Below are 19,331 nucleotides of genomic sequence, written 5' to 3' on the forward strand. Positions count from 1 at the left end.
TTCACATCATTACTCACACTCAAGTTTTTCCAACACCATATTATAAGACGGAATGACATGAGAGTAAGTAATTAATGACAGAAAGTTTCATACTTTTAAAGCCTTACTGGTACTTTTTTATGTATGAAATCTTAAAAAGGGCTGACAAGGTATGCTCATATTTATTACATGCATTAGATGCTAACTCTGGGATTCTTAATAGAAATACTTTTTAAAGTGCTTACCCCTGGTATGATTTGTAATGAATTGTTGTCCAACCACAGCTCTTTTAAACTATGGATCTGCTCCAGCACTTCTGGCTGTAACATTAAAGAGGGTCATAACCAACAAAATAACAATATATACTGTTTTGCATCCCAAATGAATAGCAATTTATGAATGTTAATTGAATCATCATAATGATAGCTTCTTCTCAAGGTACATCATACAATTATACTCCACATCTATTGTATAATTTTTAATGCATTCAACATATTACAAATAAATTCCCCAAACTGAAAGCTCAGATTTTCATGGTTCTGGGTTTTAAAACAACTACTAAACAGAGAGACAGTATGTAAATGTATTGTAAATTGTCTGCTAAATTCTCAGAGAAGCTTGATTTGCTTTTCTACATCATCCAAGATATTTAAAAAACATTACTGTAAAAAGGAATTATTGGAGCCTATTTTCATTTCGCAAAAACACCTTAGAGTGGGTATCAAATATTAAATCAAACCACTTTACTGCACATCCTTTGAATCGTTTATAGTCAGCACAAACATTATATGGTGATGAAACCAATAACCAATTTTTATATAATAAAAGCACGATCTTGACAACATTCCAGAGGCTTCAAAAACAAATTATTGTTTTAAATTGAGTTTCAACAGACCCAAATCCCCTATGCGTCACAGACTCGGTCAGTTCTTAATGGCTGCTCTCTGTTTTTCTCTCCTTTTGAGTCCCAGCATCTGTCCCTTCATGATCCCCTCAGCAAAGACTTCAATTAAGAAACTATCTGCAGGTCAGGGCATCACACCAGCCAACATCTGCCAACATCACAACAAGAGTCAGATATCCTGACAAATGCCTCCTGCCATCAGTGCTCCATTCTCAACACTCATTGTTTGGGCAATGTGTGCTGTTACAGACAAATATCTGCCTAAAAGATCATGACACCAACAGATCTATTATAAATTAAACTAATGATTGTTTTCAGGCTGTGCAACTGCTATGCCATGATTACCTGACATGATGCAATGCATCCAAAAATGCTTGAGGAAACCGCTGAGTAACATTTCAGTTGAGGATTATTGCTTGTTAATGTGCTGTTTTCTCATTAAAGATTTGAGTACAAAATTAGACCTGAAAAAAGGTGTTTAACCTTCAGATAATGTTGATCATCAACCAGAGAAGGTTAAACTATATATTATATGAGTTCAACCTTCTGTTATTTTTTTATTTATTTATTTTTGATTCTGTCATTTAGAACATGGAATGAAACATTTAATACTAATTTCACATATTACATAGAATATATAAAGTTTATTATGTTTAGAATTGCTGTTATGCTGGACAGTTGAGAAGGACAACAATTCTCAGGTAAGACAAGCCAAAATCACCATTATCAGAGATATTTAAAACATCTGATAAGGAGCTGAGCTCAAATTAAAAGAGCACTGATGGGGCTGCCACCAGGAAAGGTCAAAAGTTATTTGAAAAGTCATCCTGAAGTGGGACACTGAGATTGAAAGTCCAGACAGCAGAACCAGAAAGTGTTGATGGGTGTTCTCTTATTACTTGGGCTTTGAGCAGTAAAGTATGCTTACTGCAATGCCAAACCATCTGTTCTCTTTTGAAGCATTGGTGCGCGCATGCATTTTTTCATCACCCAAGGACAAAGTGCCCTGCATATTCCAAACGTGTGTATGTCACTGAAGTTTAAAAGTAATTCCACAACTCCACCTTGGTACCTGGAAGCTTAAAACAGGGCTGGGTGACATGGCCAAATATTCTTTTACAATTTCTTCCCATATAATATAATGTTAATTAACCATGATATTCCATGAAATGCATTTCTCATGTTCAATAGGACTCAACAATGAAGGTAATATAACTACAGAATACACTACTTTTTAATTTACCATTTTATTTTTTCTGAAATGTTTTATGATTTAAGACAAATTAATCATCAAAACTGGTTTGTCAAATTAAGAAATGAATTTATAAAACTAACTATTTGATTAATCATTTTAAATGCAATCAAATGAAAATTTAACATTTAAATTACAAAAACTTTTGTCAAGGTTTTTTTTTTTGGCAAACAAGATGCTGCACAACCACTTCTTATTGTATACGTTATGAATTAAAATGAGTGAAAAAATATCTCTGCATGATATTCCTTGCAACAATAACAACAACAATAATAATAAAAGGGATAATGTTTTAAAAATATATATTTTTTTACTATATAATGTACTTTGTAATATATTTTTGCCATAAGTTCCTCAAATTTTATTTTGCCAATTTATCATTAAGACATTTGAGATTCAGTGTGTATTTGACAGTATCTTTTATCAAATGTAATTGTGAAATTGCTTTTATTATTGATATAGTGGATTTATTTTTTTCTCTAAATATCAATATCGATTTATCACCCAGCCCTAGCTTAAAATGTTTTTCCAGCCATTCTTACAATATGTTTCATGGTCATTGGAATGGACCAGTTTTTAAAACAACCAACAGCTCCTAGTAAAGTTATCATGGAGCAAAGTCAATTACTTAAAAACTAAACTGCTATTAATGGCTACTTTGGTGTTCAACTGCCACAGTTCCTCTAGACACAGTAACTTGTCTGCTCACGGACCTCTTCATTGATTTATACTCAAATAAATAAATGCAACACCACCAGCATTAATCACTGAAGGAAACAGCAATAGGCATGGTGTGAGTGGGGCTACATGGGATACATATGATAAATTCCTTGCCATTGTTTACTCCAGCTTGGGTGAGACAATTAAATGCAGCTCGGTGGTGAACGTTCCGTCATGGCAAGCGCTGCATGTTTGAATCAGCTCATGAATAATGGATCAGCGCATGATGCAACCAAAACGCAGTGCAGCACTAGAGATCTGACAAGAGGCAACAGCTTCCCCTACTCCCCCTCCTCTATCCCCCCTGGGTCAAAATCCATGCTGGAAAAAGACTGAGTGAGGTAACAGCTGTCCCATTGATAAAAGTGTTCAAGAGGAGAACATATTTCTTACCAGTTCAGAGAATTCATTGCTTCCCAAGTCTAACCGCTCCAGTTGTGACAGCCTATGAATTGACCTGCAGCATGACAAGAAAATAAATCAAAACTCATTTCAAATATATGTAGACATTATGGATAGTTAAATGCACTTAAAGTTTATGATTTAAAGAACTAGTTAATCCAAAACAGAAAACTCTGTAACTCTGTACTCAAATATTTGTGACGGTATTCACAACATGGCCCTCATTCAATATGTGGGCAAACACGGATCTCCCAGATTGGAGAACATTACCTCATGCAGTCTGGTTTTGAAGGAAAAATTGGCGCTATTATTGCTGGCAGATAAAAATAGTCTTGAACCAGTACATCTGAACAAGTCAGCAAGCATAAACCATCGTGTGCAATATGTGTCCCTCTCTAGAGGGGTCCAGAGGCCTTCCCCACTGTGACAAATGACATTGTAGACTCTGCTACTCTGAATTTGTTACATAAACTTGTGTCTAAATCACATTTTTGAGGGATGAATTAAAAAAACTAAATGAAATTTCTCTTCAGGGAAGAGAAGAGTTTTATATATTAATGCAATGATTTGAAGTTGTGTTAGATTCAAATATCAGTATTGGCTTTTTTGCTCAACTGCTATAGTAGGTATACAAAACAAAAGCTCCATCTCTTTAGATTTTAAGGCAGTGTAAATTAAGAAATTCAAACAGAATTTAATCAAAATGCCTTGTGGCAGAAACAAATACTTGTTGTGAAGTAACGACTAAATATAAATCAAAAGGACACCCTTAAAACAAAACAAAAGAAAACAAATAAAATAATAATAAAATAAAATATTGTCAATAAATAAAATATTGGTGAATGTAAAAACATTTTGATCAGACACAGATTCAATGTTTGTCCTACACCATTTCTTTCATGCTTTTTCATGGCATGTATTTATTTAATGACCCCATGTTGGCATTAGCAAAATAATTATTCATAAGTAATTAAGCAACTTACTTTGGCATAGTTTTCAGATGATTCTCACGAAGCTCCAGGATCCGTAATTTAGATAATCTGGAAAAAAAAAAAGTTTTTAAATTTTTGGAAAAATTCTAAATCTCCATCTAATTTTTTAAAGCAAAAACATAGGAGTGAATTCAATAAACAGTTCTTCCACTTTTGCATGTGGTATTTGAGCACAAAAATATTACTAATCTTCACAATGCAGTTTAAAGATTAATGTCTATAATTTCGGTATGAATGTGCCCTTCTTGCTATAAATGTCCAGACTTAGGGCTATTTGTCTGGACATTGTGAAATTTACATTGTGTTATTACCACCTTCTAAAAGAGCTTGAAGAGAATGAATCAAGCTTTATAACAACACAGACAGCCAGTGCAAATACACAGTGTTGTCAGGGCAATTATTTTTAGTGAATTTCCCAGATTTGTTTATCAAAACTAAATGCAACAGCCCTTGACCAATGTCAGCTGCCATAATAAATCCCCTTTTCCCCAATGGAAATGAAATAACTATTTATCATTAAACCCAATATGAGCTGCAAGGACCCATTTATTCATGAAAGCTTTAGGCAAATCATTGCCAGAATCAGCACCATGCTGCTCCTTGGATACAAAATAACATCTAAAAATACGATGACAACTACAAGAACGAGACAAACTCAGACGGGTGTGCTAAAGTGTTGTGTCACAATCCCCAGCAGAGCAGGAACAGAGAGGCCCAAGATGAAGCTCTTACCTCCCAAAATTGGCAGGCAGGTATTCAAGGAAGGCGTCATTTAAGAAGAGCTGTGTCAAGTTGAGGAGCTGGGTAAAGCCGTCTGGGAGCCTGCAGGAACAGAGAGGTGATCAGACCCTTTCAAAGGCCAGTGCCCTTAAGATTTGATGAGCGTTAAGTACTTCAGGAGCGGTGAGAGCCATCTGTAATCCCTCTATGCTTCCCCTTCTACTGGCTCTGTTAGCATCCCAGTAAATGGAAGTCACTTGAGGGCTGATTTAATCATAATATGAAGAAAAGGGTTCTCTGCAGAGACCATGCACTGGATCCTGAATGTTTGATCCTCTATCATGAAGTTCTGAATCAAAGATTTGAAGTTTAGCTTAAGACTGAAGGCCAAACAAATACACTGAGATAAAAAAGAAATGCATGTCTTATCTCTCCTTGAGTTGGGTTTGGTTCAGTTTTAAGGCATGATGTCTACTTACAATATGCATTATTAATGTTCAAATGTGCTTTAGAATTCAAAACTATGTTTAATCGTGGATTTTTAAAAAAAGAGAAAAAAAAGTTATATGAAATATGAAAACATCTAGCTTTTGCACGTATGTTCACTTTATATTATTATCCTAAGGAACCCAGAAAAGGAAGGCATTCCTTTGAGAGTGAAACAAATAAATACAGCAAATCCATGTACTGTAAGATATAATAAACAATTTCATATTGTGTTACTGTAGATAGGAAATCCTCTTCAGGAAAGATAAGAGATTTACATATTAATACAATTATTTGAAGTGGAGTTAGATTGAAATATCAGGATTGGTTTATTTTCTTAGCTGCTATAGAAGGTGTACAAAACAAAAGCTTAATCTCTTTACATTTTAAGGCAGTGTAAATGTAGAAATTCAAACAGAAATTTGAAACAGTGTTTGAAGAAAATGGCAAAATTAGTGGCGATGAAAAAAATGAACATACTGTTTTAGTCTTTTTTATTTTATTATTTTTATGATTATTTTACATGCAGCTTTTATTATCTCACATTTAAGGGGTATGAAGTACTTGTGTTTTTAAAAATCCACCACACCATTTACATAAACTAGTGAAAGAAAATGAGATTAAAATGATTTTTTGAAAATTAAAGAAAAGAGTTACCATAAAATTTAAACTAAAATCTATTGACATAAAAGGCTACACATAAAATGTTAAATAAATATATATGGATCCGTCAACTACCTATATGTACATAATACAACAATTATCAAACATTACAGTTCTCTGTCTGATTTAAGAAATGTGAGCAGCTCTACTTACTTGGATATAGGATTTACACTGGCTTCCACAACTGATAGATATTTACAGCATTTGATGCTGTCTGGAAACTCTTGAATACCTGAAATAAAGCCAGTTTTACCATGTTGATACAGGTACATGTGTACTGTATAAAAGTACAATCATATACAATCATACCAACATGCTCAACACAAAAAAAGTGGATTGGAAAAATAGATTTTAAAAAGCAAATATAGAATAAATGTAAAGAGTTAAGAATGTACCATTTTTACTAATATCTAACTCCTTTAGATTCACAAGGCTGGCGATGGTGGTTGGCAGGTTGGAGAGGTCATTGTCAGGCATGCTCAGCTTCTTGAGCGCTTGACAGTTGAAGAGTTGCTAAGATAGACAGAGAAATAAAGAGATTTATTTGAAGATTTTTTCGGTGAACTTCCCAGGCCTAATGAATCAAAGTGATGAACCCAATCATATGCTCTGGTTTTATCCTCTCTTGCTGCTAATAAAATTAAAAAACAATATTTAATACTAGGTGAAACTACATTTTGCACCTGTAATTTTGAAAGTCACTTAGCTTTTCTTTTATTTCTGCTTTTTTATAGGTAACTTAGCACAACCAAAGTGACAACATTCCCACAGATGGACAAGCAGTTAAAGTTTCTTGTGGCACATTATATTTGTACAATCAATGTTTACAATTGACCTCATGAACTTATAAACTTATGTTAAAATTCTTAAAATACTTACAAATTAGAAAAGGAAATGTCCCACAACCTCACATTACTTCTCATTTCCATTTCATTCAGTACTATTTGATTTGATTTTCTTTAATAAATACACAAAACTCAAACACGTCAACGCCACACAATCTGTTTAGTATTTTTGAGCTGACAATCAGTTTGAAACCATCCTATACTCTGAATTAATTAATTCACTGAAGTGAATACTAGATGTGTAACTATGTTTAAAAGATTGATCCAAAACAATGCATTGATAAATAACTTATTTCAGTTCTGTAGCCTGTTTTGTCCTAGTACTCAGGAACTAGAACCTTGGCTAGACTGTAAGGTTGAAGGTAAATTAGATATCTTTTCTTTTTTTAAATAAATGAATACTCTTATTCAGCAGGGATGCATTAAATCATTCAAAAGTGACAGTAAATATGTGTATAATGTTACTATGATTTCTATTTCAAATAAATGCTGTTCTATCAAATATTTATCAAAGAATCCTTAAACATGTATCATGGTTTCTACAAAAATATTAAGCATCAAAACCATTTCCAACATTGATAATAATATCACATATTTCTTGAGCACCAAATCAGCATATTAGAATGATTTCTGAAGGACCATGTGACACTGAAGACTAGAGTAATGGCTGCTGAAAACCTGACTTTCTAAGATAAATAACTAGCCCAGGGCAAGTATCAACAGTTAAACATGAAACAAAACAACGCTATGTTAACCATGGGTTTAGAATAGCACCTCAAGAGTTAAAGCGAGCAAATACTTATGACTTAAGCACTTATCTAAGGAGTATATCATGATATAGACCAAATTCAGATGCAGCTTTGCACACAATATGGGAGCTGTCCATGGTCCTGTTATATCCTTGATACTAGATACATTCGACAAAGCCTGATTTACCTTAACCAATGTGAAATACCAAATGGAAATTATGATAATATTAATAAACTTAAATTATGGGGACACTTTTAGTGCTTTATAAAGAAACCACATATACCACTTTATAAGAAAATCACATTAAGTGCACTATTTTTCTGTACTGTTACACTGCTGTATAAGATGATGTTCAGGAGTTCAGATATTATGCATGTTTAAGCTGACACTTGACAACTTACCTTAGGCAGCTCCTCAATCTGGTTGGCGTCAAGGTAGAGCTCTTCTAGCGTGCGCTCGAAGCTGAAGATCTCCTTAGGGACCTGCTGCAGGCTACAGTGGGAATAATCCAGCACTGAGATGACCTCCTCCTCCCCCCGGAAGCATCGACAGGGCACCAGGCGGCCGATGATCTTCCTCTTAGTAGTCATCTCCAGACACTGCACTGTGGGAAGAGAAAAGAAAATAATATTCTTGTTTATGACAGAAAAACACATTCTCATAAGTATACAGCTGATTCACTAAATCACACACATATTCACGCAAATAACTTTCTACATAATTGAAGCTGGTATAGTTTAAATGGTACGCATTGTACGACAAATTGCCGAGTACCACTGTGTCTCTATAATTGGTACCAAAAGGAAATTGTTTGGAGCTTTGTGTTTTATTCGAGCTGAGGTTGAGCTTTTTATTATCCACGAACCTTACGATAGACTATCATTATCTTCACTTATTACATGGCTCTCTGGAATACTTGCTTCTCATTGGTCAATCGTGGCATTGAACAGTCAAATATTTGTGTATAATGACTGCTAAATTCTATATTTGACAAGTTGTCATAGAAACAGACCAGTGTTGCTTTCATGTCAAGTCAAGTCTTATTTATATAGCGCTTAATAAAATACAGATTGTGTCAAAACAGTGTGTCAATAATGCAAGAGGACAATAGTAAACAGTCAATTTTTCAATTAAAGTCAGTTCATCAGTAATTCAGTGATGTCATCGTCCAGCTCAGTTCAGTTCTCTTCAAATAGTTTGTGTTATCAAGTCGGCAATATTGCCAAAAATGAAGTGTCCCCAACTAGGCAAGCCAAAGGCGACTGTGGCAAGGAACCGAAAATCCCATCGGATACAGAAATAGAAAAGAAAACCGGGAGGCCAGTTCTCCTCTGGCTAGATGAAACTAGCATGGTGTGGTTTAATTCCAGGCTGCAACACAAGTCAGATTGAGCAGAGGACTTGTCTGGTTCTCGTAGTCTTTGCTGAGGATCTGACTCTTTTCATGACTCTTTTATCACACCCTTTCTTTTCCTATCAACATAAATTTATGATAGATAATTGGTGCCATTTTTCAACATCATCTCAAGTTGTAAAAGTTGCCAATGAGATAATGATTTTTCATTTTAAAGTGATTATAAACCTTTTGATAAACCTTAGAAACCTGAAGAACAACAACAAAAAAAGTAATAGACAGAAAAATCCAGACGAGAGAGCACTTAAAACAGAAAAAAACATGTTATTAGCATTGCAGTTAAATATGTTAGATAATTAGTTCATTGAAAAGTAATTTGAGAAACCAGCAGATATACATTTGTGCTGTCAAATGATTAATCACGATTAATCGCATCCAAAATAAAGTTTTTGTTTACATAATATATGTGTATGTACTCTGTATATTTATTATGTATATATAAATACACACACACACATACAACATATATTTTGAAAATATTAACATGTATATATTTATATTCATATAATTTATATCATATATAAATATATTTAATATATAAACGTAACATATTTTCCTTAAATATATACATGCATGTGTGTGTATTTATATATACATAATAAATATACACAGTACACACACATATATTATGTAAACACAACTTTTATTTTGGATGCGATTAATCGTTTGACAGCACTAAAATAAATAAATAAAATAAGTAAATAATATTAATTTAAAATAATAGTATTTAAAAACAACAACAACAATAATATTTAGCAGTGTATGTGTTGCTGCTAGGTAAATAGTTTTCTATGTTGTACTGAACTATATCTCAAGGTAATCGACATGTACGCTAATAATATCATATAAATTTAAATCAATACTTCATGTTTATGTTTTCTTTATTATTTTGGCAATATTGGTGTAAGGAGCAGAATAGTCAACACAGCCATTGTTGCAAAATAATCATTTTCAGGCAAGCTGATACAAAACCAATTTGCTTTATTTTGTAAAAAGAAATACTTTAATTTTCTCTTACGTATTGATTGACTAAATTTTATTGTCCCCAATTATGATATTGCAATTACTGCACACCAGGCAAAACAGATTTTTGTTTCATAAAAGCCAAATGGGCTAAATCATGATATACTTTCACAGGTTTTTTTCATTTAATTTAGTGCAAATAAAAAAAAAGGCCAGACTCAATCCTGTACCCGTATATATATGCACAAACAACACCTACTGCATCACAGCTACAACATTTAAGACAGAATCTGTAGACTACAGTCACAGATTTCTGAATCACCAATTTCTCACTGCAAACTATCAATCTGATTTCCATAAAGAAAATTAACCTCATATCTTAAATGAAAAAAAAGGTCTCATCCTGCTGGACGGGGTGTAATTAAATAAGAGCCAGAGATGGTAGTACAAACCAGATCCCTCATAAAATGAACCACATCCCCTTAATTTGAACCATGAACTGAGCATCATAAGGTGACTGATAACATAACATCTGCCCTATAAGACAAAGACGATCTGACATGAAGGCTCAATACTGTACTTCAGAGGTGTTAGTGCGCAGTAACCTGTCATAAATCAAAGCAGTTTATCTGATTTAGTTGATCATGAAAGCTCATTTAACACCCATGAGAGAAACCCGTCGGGGAGCCAATCGCAAATATCAGTCAGCGAAAAAGGAAGCAGTATAACACAAAATTGCTTACATCAATCAACTGTGACGAGATATGTCTCTACTGCCTCTGTCCTGACAAGAAGCCAAAGAGAGAGAAGAGACATGACGGGCATCGTAGTGTTCTTCAGGGATGGAAACGTGCTGCTAAAACAATGTTTGAGAGGGCATTAGGGAATAATGTCTGAAATTAAAGACAAGCTGTGCTAATGCAGAGTGCTTTTGTCTCATGCAAATGCAAATGTATCACCGATAATTAAAACATCCTCCACTCAACAAAGAAAAGCAGCAGCTCTGGATGAACGACTACAGAGAGTATTCTGGAGATTAAAATTTCAGGAAGAGTTATAAGTTATAAAATAGTGTAAGAGAATGGAAATTTTAGACTGCTATTGCTTAAACACTGCAATCAAATATTATCCTGCTTTATTTAGGCCTAAATTCTACATTTATATATTTTAAATTGCATATAGTATATATTTGAATTCAACATTTGACCAGGAAACAAGAAACCGGTTAGATTTATGTAATAGTACTAATAAACATATGTGTTTTAAATACTTAATAATCGTATTTATATATTTATCATCAATAAATATAGTTTGTTTCAGTCAATTTCATATATTCTAACTAAATGAATAATGCTTTTTCCACAGCTAGCCATATTTAACCATATTCATACTTTTTAACTAAATTGAATTGTTTTCACTCTAAACAGATTTATGCTGAGTCTAAGCACTTTGAATAAATGCATTTTGAAAATATGATTTTATGATTGAAATGAAATCAAATAGATTCAAATAGTCAATAATACTAAACTATGCCATGATTTTTGAGCATAGAAATCTTACCTATTTCATTTATGTATGACTTAAAATATGCAAATATGCATCAAATTAAGTTTATTAGCTTTTTATAATTATAATCCAAACATATGGAATTGTTATATGCAATTCAAATAAATAAATCTTAAATTTAGGCCTAAATATTTTTTGGTAACACTTTAAAAAGAGGTTCATATTATTTAATGGACCCAAGCTAACATGAACTGAACATGATAAATATATTATAATAAAAATAAATACTGTAACAAATGCATTGCTTGTTAATGCTAATGTTGTTGGTAACAATTTAGAATAAGGTTCCATTTATTAACATTAGTTAATGTATTAACTAACATGAACAAACAATGAACAATGCATTTATTACACTATTTATTCAACTTTGTTAATGAAAATACAGTTGATCATTGTTTACTCATGTTAGTTCACACTACATTAACTAATGTTAACAAACACAACTTGTGAATTTAATAATGCATCAGTAAATGCTGAAATTAACATGAACTAAGATTAATAAATGCAGTAGAAGTATTGTTCATTCTTAGTTCATGTTTACTAATGTTGTTAACTAATGTTAATAAATGGAACCTTATTCTAAAGTGTTACCACGTTAAATAATGTGACCTTAATGTAAACTGTTACTTTAGTGTATGACATTCCTCATATAGGAAATGCAAACTGTCTACTATATGAATGCATAAACATGTCACTTCCTCTCACTGATTATGTCCTCTTGAGAGGTGCTGTAACTAAACCAATAGGCAAGAATGATGCAAGAAGAAGGAAGAGTTACAGGACAGATAATACTATAAGCGAATGAGTCGGATGAAAATAGACTAAATGTCTGGAGGGGCCATAATTATTTCACAAGACCACTCAAAAAACATGCAATATCACTTTAGACCACTGTGTCTGCTTTATTAAGATCTAACATCCTTCCATATGAATGACCGCCTCATGCCGAGAGCTGTCAGCCACCATCTGACAGGAAAACAACAACGTTTCCATAGGGATAGTGAGATAGCTAAACAATGGCTTCGAGATAACAGGCTTTCTTTTAGGAGATGTGCACGGGGAGCAAGATGATCGGTACTGATAAGATAAAGTCATGTTCACCCACAAGAAAATAAAAATGTCTCAGATAAGATAGTAGCTTTTTCTCATCTGATTCACTTGTATGTGAACTCTAACTATTTGTCCTCATTTTGGGTCCTGAGAACAGATAATGCCAAAGTTCCCATTACAGCCTAACTGCAACTGAATGAAAATGAGTTTACATAACAAATGCCTGAATTGAATTGGAAATAAAATGTATTATTACATAATACACCCAAAACATACATATTAAATGCTCTATGCAGGAAACTTTGTGACAAGGGCAAAATAAACATGACGTACTATAGAGAACTAATGAATCTCACAAAATAATGCACTATCATTCAAAAGTTTGGGTTCAGTTCGATTTTTAAAATAAATTAATACTTTTATTCAGCAAGGATGCATCTGATAAAAAAGTTATAATAAAGACGAGGAATCCTGGAAAAAATGTAACACAGTTTCCACAAAAATATTAAGTAGCACAACGGGTTTCAACATTGATAATAATAAGAAATGTTTCTTAGCACAAAATCTGCATATTACAATGATTTCTGAAAGATCATTTGACACTGAAGACTGGGGTAATGGGGTAAATTTAGCTTTGACATCACAGGAATAAATTCTATTTTAAAGTACATTAAAATAGAAAACAAAGTTATTTTGAATGGTAGTATACAGTATATACCTGAATTCAAAGTGAATATATTTGTTCCTGCCTATGTTTTAAGACAAAAATGTATAATTTGCTAATTTGAATAACTGGCTGGTCAAAGCAAACCCCTTCATTATGCATGGACTTCCAGAATGTAAAATACTAATGCACGTGTTTTCAGCAACATGGTAAATTATTCATTACATTTATATTCATTATTAAAGTATGCAAAAAAGTACAACTCGCTGATAAGCCACACCAAATTCTTTGTGTACTGATTGTGTACAATTTTGGGAATACCGTACTTTACCAGAGCACTAAATAATAATATCAATATCACCATATTTTAGGATTCAACAAAAAAATGTAATGTCTTTAAAAGACATATGTAAAACCTGATACTTTATATCATCTGTTTATTTGAAGAATGTCTACAGTTGTTTTAGATTTTTTCATTAAGTGCATCTGAAGCACCTTCCTCTCATTATTGGGATTATTATTCCTCAGGAGGAAATGTTTGGTTGATTGCTACATTAAGACAAATTAATTACTGTAATCATCCACTGTTTCATGTGTTTGCCAGTAGTGCTGTGGGTACACACATGCCACAAGTTGGGTAATGAGAGTAAACTCGACAGGGGAGAGCAGGATCTGTTATTTGAGAGATCCTGAATTAAGCGTATAGCGTTAGTTCTGGCAGGTCATGTGAGTCAAGCATGCATCAGCTGACGCTCAGCTGATCACATCTAACTATAGAAATACGACACCTATCACGGCATTCCTATATAAGCTCTATTCAGTATTAATCAGCAGCTTTTCACTTGCTCGGGAGCATATTACCCTCCTCCATCCCCAACTCCTCCTTTCGCCACAGTCAGGACTTGGCTTTCTGATATTCCTTGTCGAATCAGACTCCTTTATCTTTAATAATGTGTTACACTTAAATATCATTAAGTACATTAATGATATATGCTTTGTTAAGTTCTGTTTACCCTAGGGGGGGTTATTATTGCTGGTCTCCCTACTCATTCATGACAGGCTGGATGGGCAGAGAGTTTTTTTTTTGCCCAGAACAGAACAGAAACATACCGCCAATCCAAACTGTATGCTAAGTGTCTATCATTTTGACGATAGTGGTCCAGACAGAATTGTCTTTTATTGACCATACAGTATATCCCCGTTTTTTTGGATATGTCCAGGTCGGGATTTTGAATTTGCCTTAAATGTCTGGGTTTTGGCTTTGTTTACAGGAAATGCCAACTTTCCAAAATAATTTTATGTCAACTATCCATTACTCAACAACATAAGCTCATAAAAATATGGAATAAATAAAATAAGATACCAAAACCTCTACATACTCAAATAATAAATCACTTAATATTCACATCAAATTAACATTATGGAAATAAGCTATAAAGAGGCCGAGCTATATTGTGATTATATTCAAAATACAGCTCCGTCTCAAGGGCCTTCTTGCTTTTATACAACAGTTGCCAGTTGATAACAATATGAAGGACACAAACTTTCATTCAAATATTTTTTTTAATCTGCTATTGTTACACAAAAACAGTCTCTGACATAACAGCACATTGCTATGCAAGATAAAATAACAATCCGCCATGGGAGCTGCGCAGTGATGTGGTAAACAGGCCAAAGCTGTTCAATTGTGAAATATAATACAGCTGGATCACTGTATTGAGCAATCAGCATTCAGAAGCAGTTCTATCCATTTAATGACTTTAAATCCAACACAGAGCAACATTTGTATCCAATAGGATAGCTAGCAGCAGAGTACATACACAAACGAGTAGCCAGATCTGCCCAGGGTGCTATGGAAACTGCATGACGCAAGAGCTGCTTCTGCAAAGGCGAGAGGACGCACTCACAAGTTCCCAGCTCCGCTCTAGCAAAATGGCTTAATTTCTGTCTTTCAGTCACCTCACATAAAGACATCTCCGATAATTCACTGCCATTCCCGTAGAGGATAGCTCTAATGACTTTGGTGAAGCCAGGCCGCATTATACGAGATCTACAGAGAGCGGAGGTGCCACAAGATGAAATGCTATCAATGGAGCTCCTCAGCCGGTGAATGAAGTTACATTTATGCAGCCAAACAGACTTTAACATCTCTTCTGTTTTATAAAGGTTATTCATTTGACTGAAGCAAGGAGTAAAGGCACTCTTAAAGGGAATAAAAGCGGAATATTGTATATGGGCATTAAAAATGCATGCATATCTAACAACTGCATTCTCAGGGCCACATGCAGCCAGCCTGACACATATTGTTCATAATAGCTGAAAACTGTGTAGCAAATTAGCTCAAAGTGAGATGAACATAATTAATCATAACGGGTTGTTATCAATTATATTCATCCTCAGGAATTAACCGTAGCATTAATAGTACAATAAAATGATTTGTTCATCCGCAGTACGGACAGTTTTAATCGTCTATTGACTCTAAGGAAAATTATTTATCTGGCCACGAAAAATAATTTCCTTACTGATACATCGCTCACAGAGCATGTAACAAAACCGGAATGTTAAAGTGACCTCTTTCTGTGAGCAGCAGACACAGACGACCAAGCGTGAATACATATGGATGTTTATTAAACTGCACTACAGGGGAACATGCAACATCGAACTATACACAAACATACATACATTAAACATAGATGCCAATGCAAGGAAGGCATGGAGAGAGGGGGGAGAGAGAGAGAGAGAGAGAGAGAGAGAGAGAGAGAGAGAGAGAGAGAGAGAGAGAGAGAGCGCTCGTGCGCAAGAGTAGAGTGTAATGACAGGATTTATACATCAGCTAACCACAATCTGTCATGAACCATCAGAGAATCACATCACCTTAATTAAAAGGGGTCAAAGCCTAGAAGCGCATCTAAATAGTTAACAAGCGGTTACTTGCATTGGTTTTCTTGGTGCTGAGTAAAGTGTCCTGGTGCATGTATAATGCATAGATTCTTGACGAATTCCTTTGGGAGTGAAAGCTTTGTCATTCCAGTCATTGGTCCGAAGTGAATCGACAAAGTTACTGGACTTAAAACTGCCAGAAGCTCAGACTCCCCCCGAAAGGGGAGTCGTGAGATTTCCAAGGTGATATGTGTGTCTCCAGGGCACCGAACGTAAAGAGAATACATCGCCTTTTAGGTGTGGGAGAAGTTTTATCTGGTTTCCCTGTAACACCCATTTTGGTTAGTTTGACCAATAACAAGGCAAATAGTTTCAGCGGGAAAGTGTTTCTTTGTCCCACTTGACACCTCATTTGCATGTTTTATGACTGGTCTGGAGAATCGGTGCAATTTTTCCCACAGTACAGTAAAAATAGTATGATGCATTTCATGATCACATAGTATACATCATTGTTTGAGGAATAAAGAGCAGATCATTTTGAAATCAAGAAAGATACATCTAAAAGATATTAAACCAGAGATACATTCATACACCTGATTATGAGTGTTTAGAGCTTACTAATACGAATAATGAGTGGTAACTAGGCTAATATAAAACGGAAACATACAAACAACACATGCATATACCAGATACATTTGTAACTGATTAATTATGGTCTAAATAAAGAAAATGTCTCTATGTGTGTTATGTGTCAGGCCAGACACGGAGGGTCATTTAGTTCTCTTTGGAATGTGTTTGAAGTAAGATGGAGAGAACAGATAGTCGATCTGTTTAGCATCTTTTTGGCAGTGGGGGGGGGGGGGGGGGCAACCATTGGCAATTTAGCACCTATATAAAGGTAGAATGTGGGGCCAGGTCTGTGAATTATATGCAAATGTCAAAAGGCTAAAAGGGGTCTCTTAAGACAAAGTCCCAACGACCATCAAGGATCATAGGCAGATGTTACAACTGTTTCCTAGGAAACCATCTCTAGATGCTGAAATGTATTTGTTTACAATAATTTCACACATTCTTCTCACAGTCAGTAATGTGAACCAACCATAAAGGTCAAAGTTATCACTTTCAATATATAAAAAATGAGGATTGCATATATATATACTGTATATATACAGAGAGAGAGCGAGAGAGAGAGATGGGGGTAAAACAGCCAAGAGTTATTCTTATTATCTTCAAATATCAGTCTATATTTATTACAAGATGGACATTTTTTTGGGCTTCAGTTTTCACTATTTGATATGTTTTACATTTGTGTGTTGATTAATGTTTTTCAGTGAATAAAAGCCTAATTTAAACCTGTTCATCATATAAAGCAATTGTGTCTCTTCAAAAGACTTGGAATGGACTTTAAAAGGAAATCTCTCAGGTTTCATGAAAATTATCTTCATTTGAGTCTCAATAACACACACACACAAAAAAACATGGTAACACTTTAGTATAGGGAGCAATTCTCACTATTAACTTTGCTTATTAGCATGCCTGTTATTAATAAATTGGCTGCTTATTAGTACTTATAAAGCACATATTCTGCATGACCGTATTCTACATCCCTAATCCTATACACACTACCTAAACTTAACAACTACCTTACTAACCATTAATAAGCAGCAAATTAGGAGTTTATTGAGGCAAAAGTCATTGTTAATGATTTGTTAATAGTGAGAATTGGAGCTTAAAATAAATTGTGACCAAAACACTATTTACACTTTTGTACAATGCAATTTTGAAAGTAATTTGTTTAATCAAACTATTTATTCAAACTATTTAATGCACTGGTTTCACAGTTTGAATATCTAAAAATGTGTATTTTATTGTAAGAACTAATTGCTATATTTAAGGAAAGTACAATCCTGGATTTATTTTTTACAGTGTACTTCTTAAAGCAATCATTATTTCTAATTAAAATCGAGCTTCTGCTCTCCTTCAGTGCTGTGTTTGTTAGTCTGTGGGTTCTGTTATTGTAGGTGAGTCTGACATTGATCTCCTGGGAGTCCTGCCTCAGGTCAGTTAGGCTCAAGGGGGAAACAGAGATATGAGCACATCAGCACATCAGGACAGAAAACTACTCCCAAAGATGTCTGCACTAATGTAGATCTTCAATATGTCAGGGAATTTATTAGCAATGGAATTAGGTTTTATTGTTTTAATAAAAGCATGGCAAGAATGTTATATTCCAAAGCAAATTTTGCCAATATTGTTGCAATTTCATCTGCACATTATAACAGCATACTTCTATTTTCATTGATCTTCATACCATTGTGATGAAATTAGAGAGCAATACCACATGTATGGTATGGTACGGACAGGTATATATGTCTGGCATAGATGTGTTACAAAACACAAGCACAAAAGTAATATTTTTGACAGATTATGCATCCAAAAAGGTAATACTCAACATAAAAATTAATAGTAAAAGAATTCTGCAATTCAGATTTGATTGTGAGGTGAATCATAAAACTGACAATGAATGTATGAGTCATACTGACGTTAAGAAGGACAGAATTATTGAACTTCTTCATAGAACAACAACAAAAAATTTTTTGCCAAGACTAAGCTTGTATCAAAGCTTGTATTAAGCATGTATCTTTTCTCAGATTAAGATTTTACAAAAGGACAGTTAAAAAACAAAATCTGTCATCAATTACTCACCCTCACGCCATTCCAAACCCATAAGACTTATGTTAATCTTCGAAATACAAATAAAGATATTTTTAATAAAACCTGAGAGGTTTCTGTCCTTCCACTGAACGTCCAGGTGGCCAAAACCTAGGAGATCCAAAGATCACAAAGATGTTATAGGAATTATATTAACAAAATAAATTTTGCCTTTTTTATTGAATCACAATCAAGCAATCTGAGGACATGTCAGGCTGCGACGGAAAGGTTTGAAAAATATCATATGTAGGTACACATGTATTAATTCATTACACAAGATGACAATGAAGGCAAAATGGCAGCGAGAAAGATCGGCACATGTGGGCTGTGGAATTTAAGAGGGCACAGGATGTTAACATTGGCATTATC

The 19,331-nt window shown here is 34.1% G+C and overlaps 1 protein-coding gene across 4 annotated transcripts in view; it reads right to left on the reverse strand.

Moving 5' to 3' along the window:
• LOC306879135 (leucine-rich repeat-containing protein 7-like) overlaps positions 1 to 19,331 on the reverse strand; it is a gene marked incomplete at both ends in the record, with an annotated part of 75,309 nt that overhangs the window by 38,791 nt on the left and 17,187 nt on the right. For 3 of the 4 annotated variants that reach the window (XM_079431870.1, XM_079431869.1, XM_079431868.1), the window contains 7 exons: positions 225 to 299; positions 3,249 to 3,312; positions 4,241 to 4,297; positions 4,982 to 5,071; positions 6,272 to 6,350; positions 6,514 to 6,631; positions 8,115 to 8,309. In XM_079431870.1, the coding sequence (XP_079287996.1) occupies positions 225 to 299; positions 3,249 to 3,312; positions 4,241 to 4,297; positions 4,982 to 5,071; positions 6,272 to 6,350; positions 6,514 to 6,631; positions 8,115 to 8,303 (672 nt within the window). Of the gene's footprint in view, positions 1 to 224; positions 300 to 3,248; positions 3,313 to 4,240; positions 4,298 to 4,981; positions 5,072 to 6,271; positions 6,351 to 6,513; positions 6,632 to 8,114; positions 8,318 to 19,331 lie in introns of those variants that run through there. The other variant, XM_079431867.1, reaches the window with a different exon arrangement.

The sequence above is a fragment of the Barbus barbus genome, assembly GCF_936440315.1.
Source record: "Barbus barbus genome assembly, chromosome: 13".
Lineage (NCBI taxonomy): Eukaryota > Metazoa > Chordata > Actinopteri > Cypriniformes > Cyprinidae > Barbus > Barbus barbus.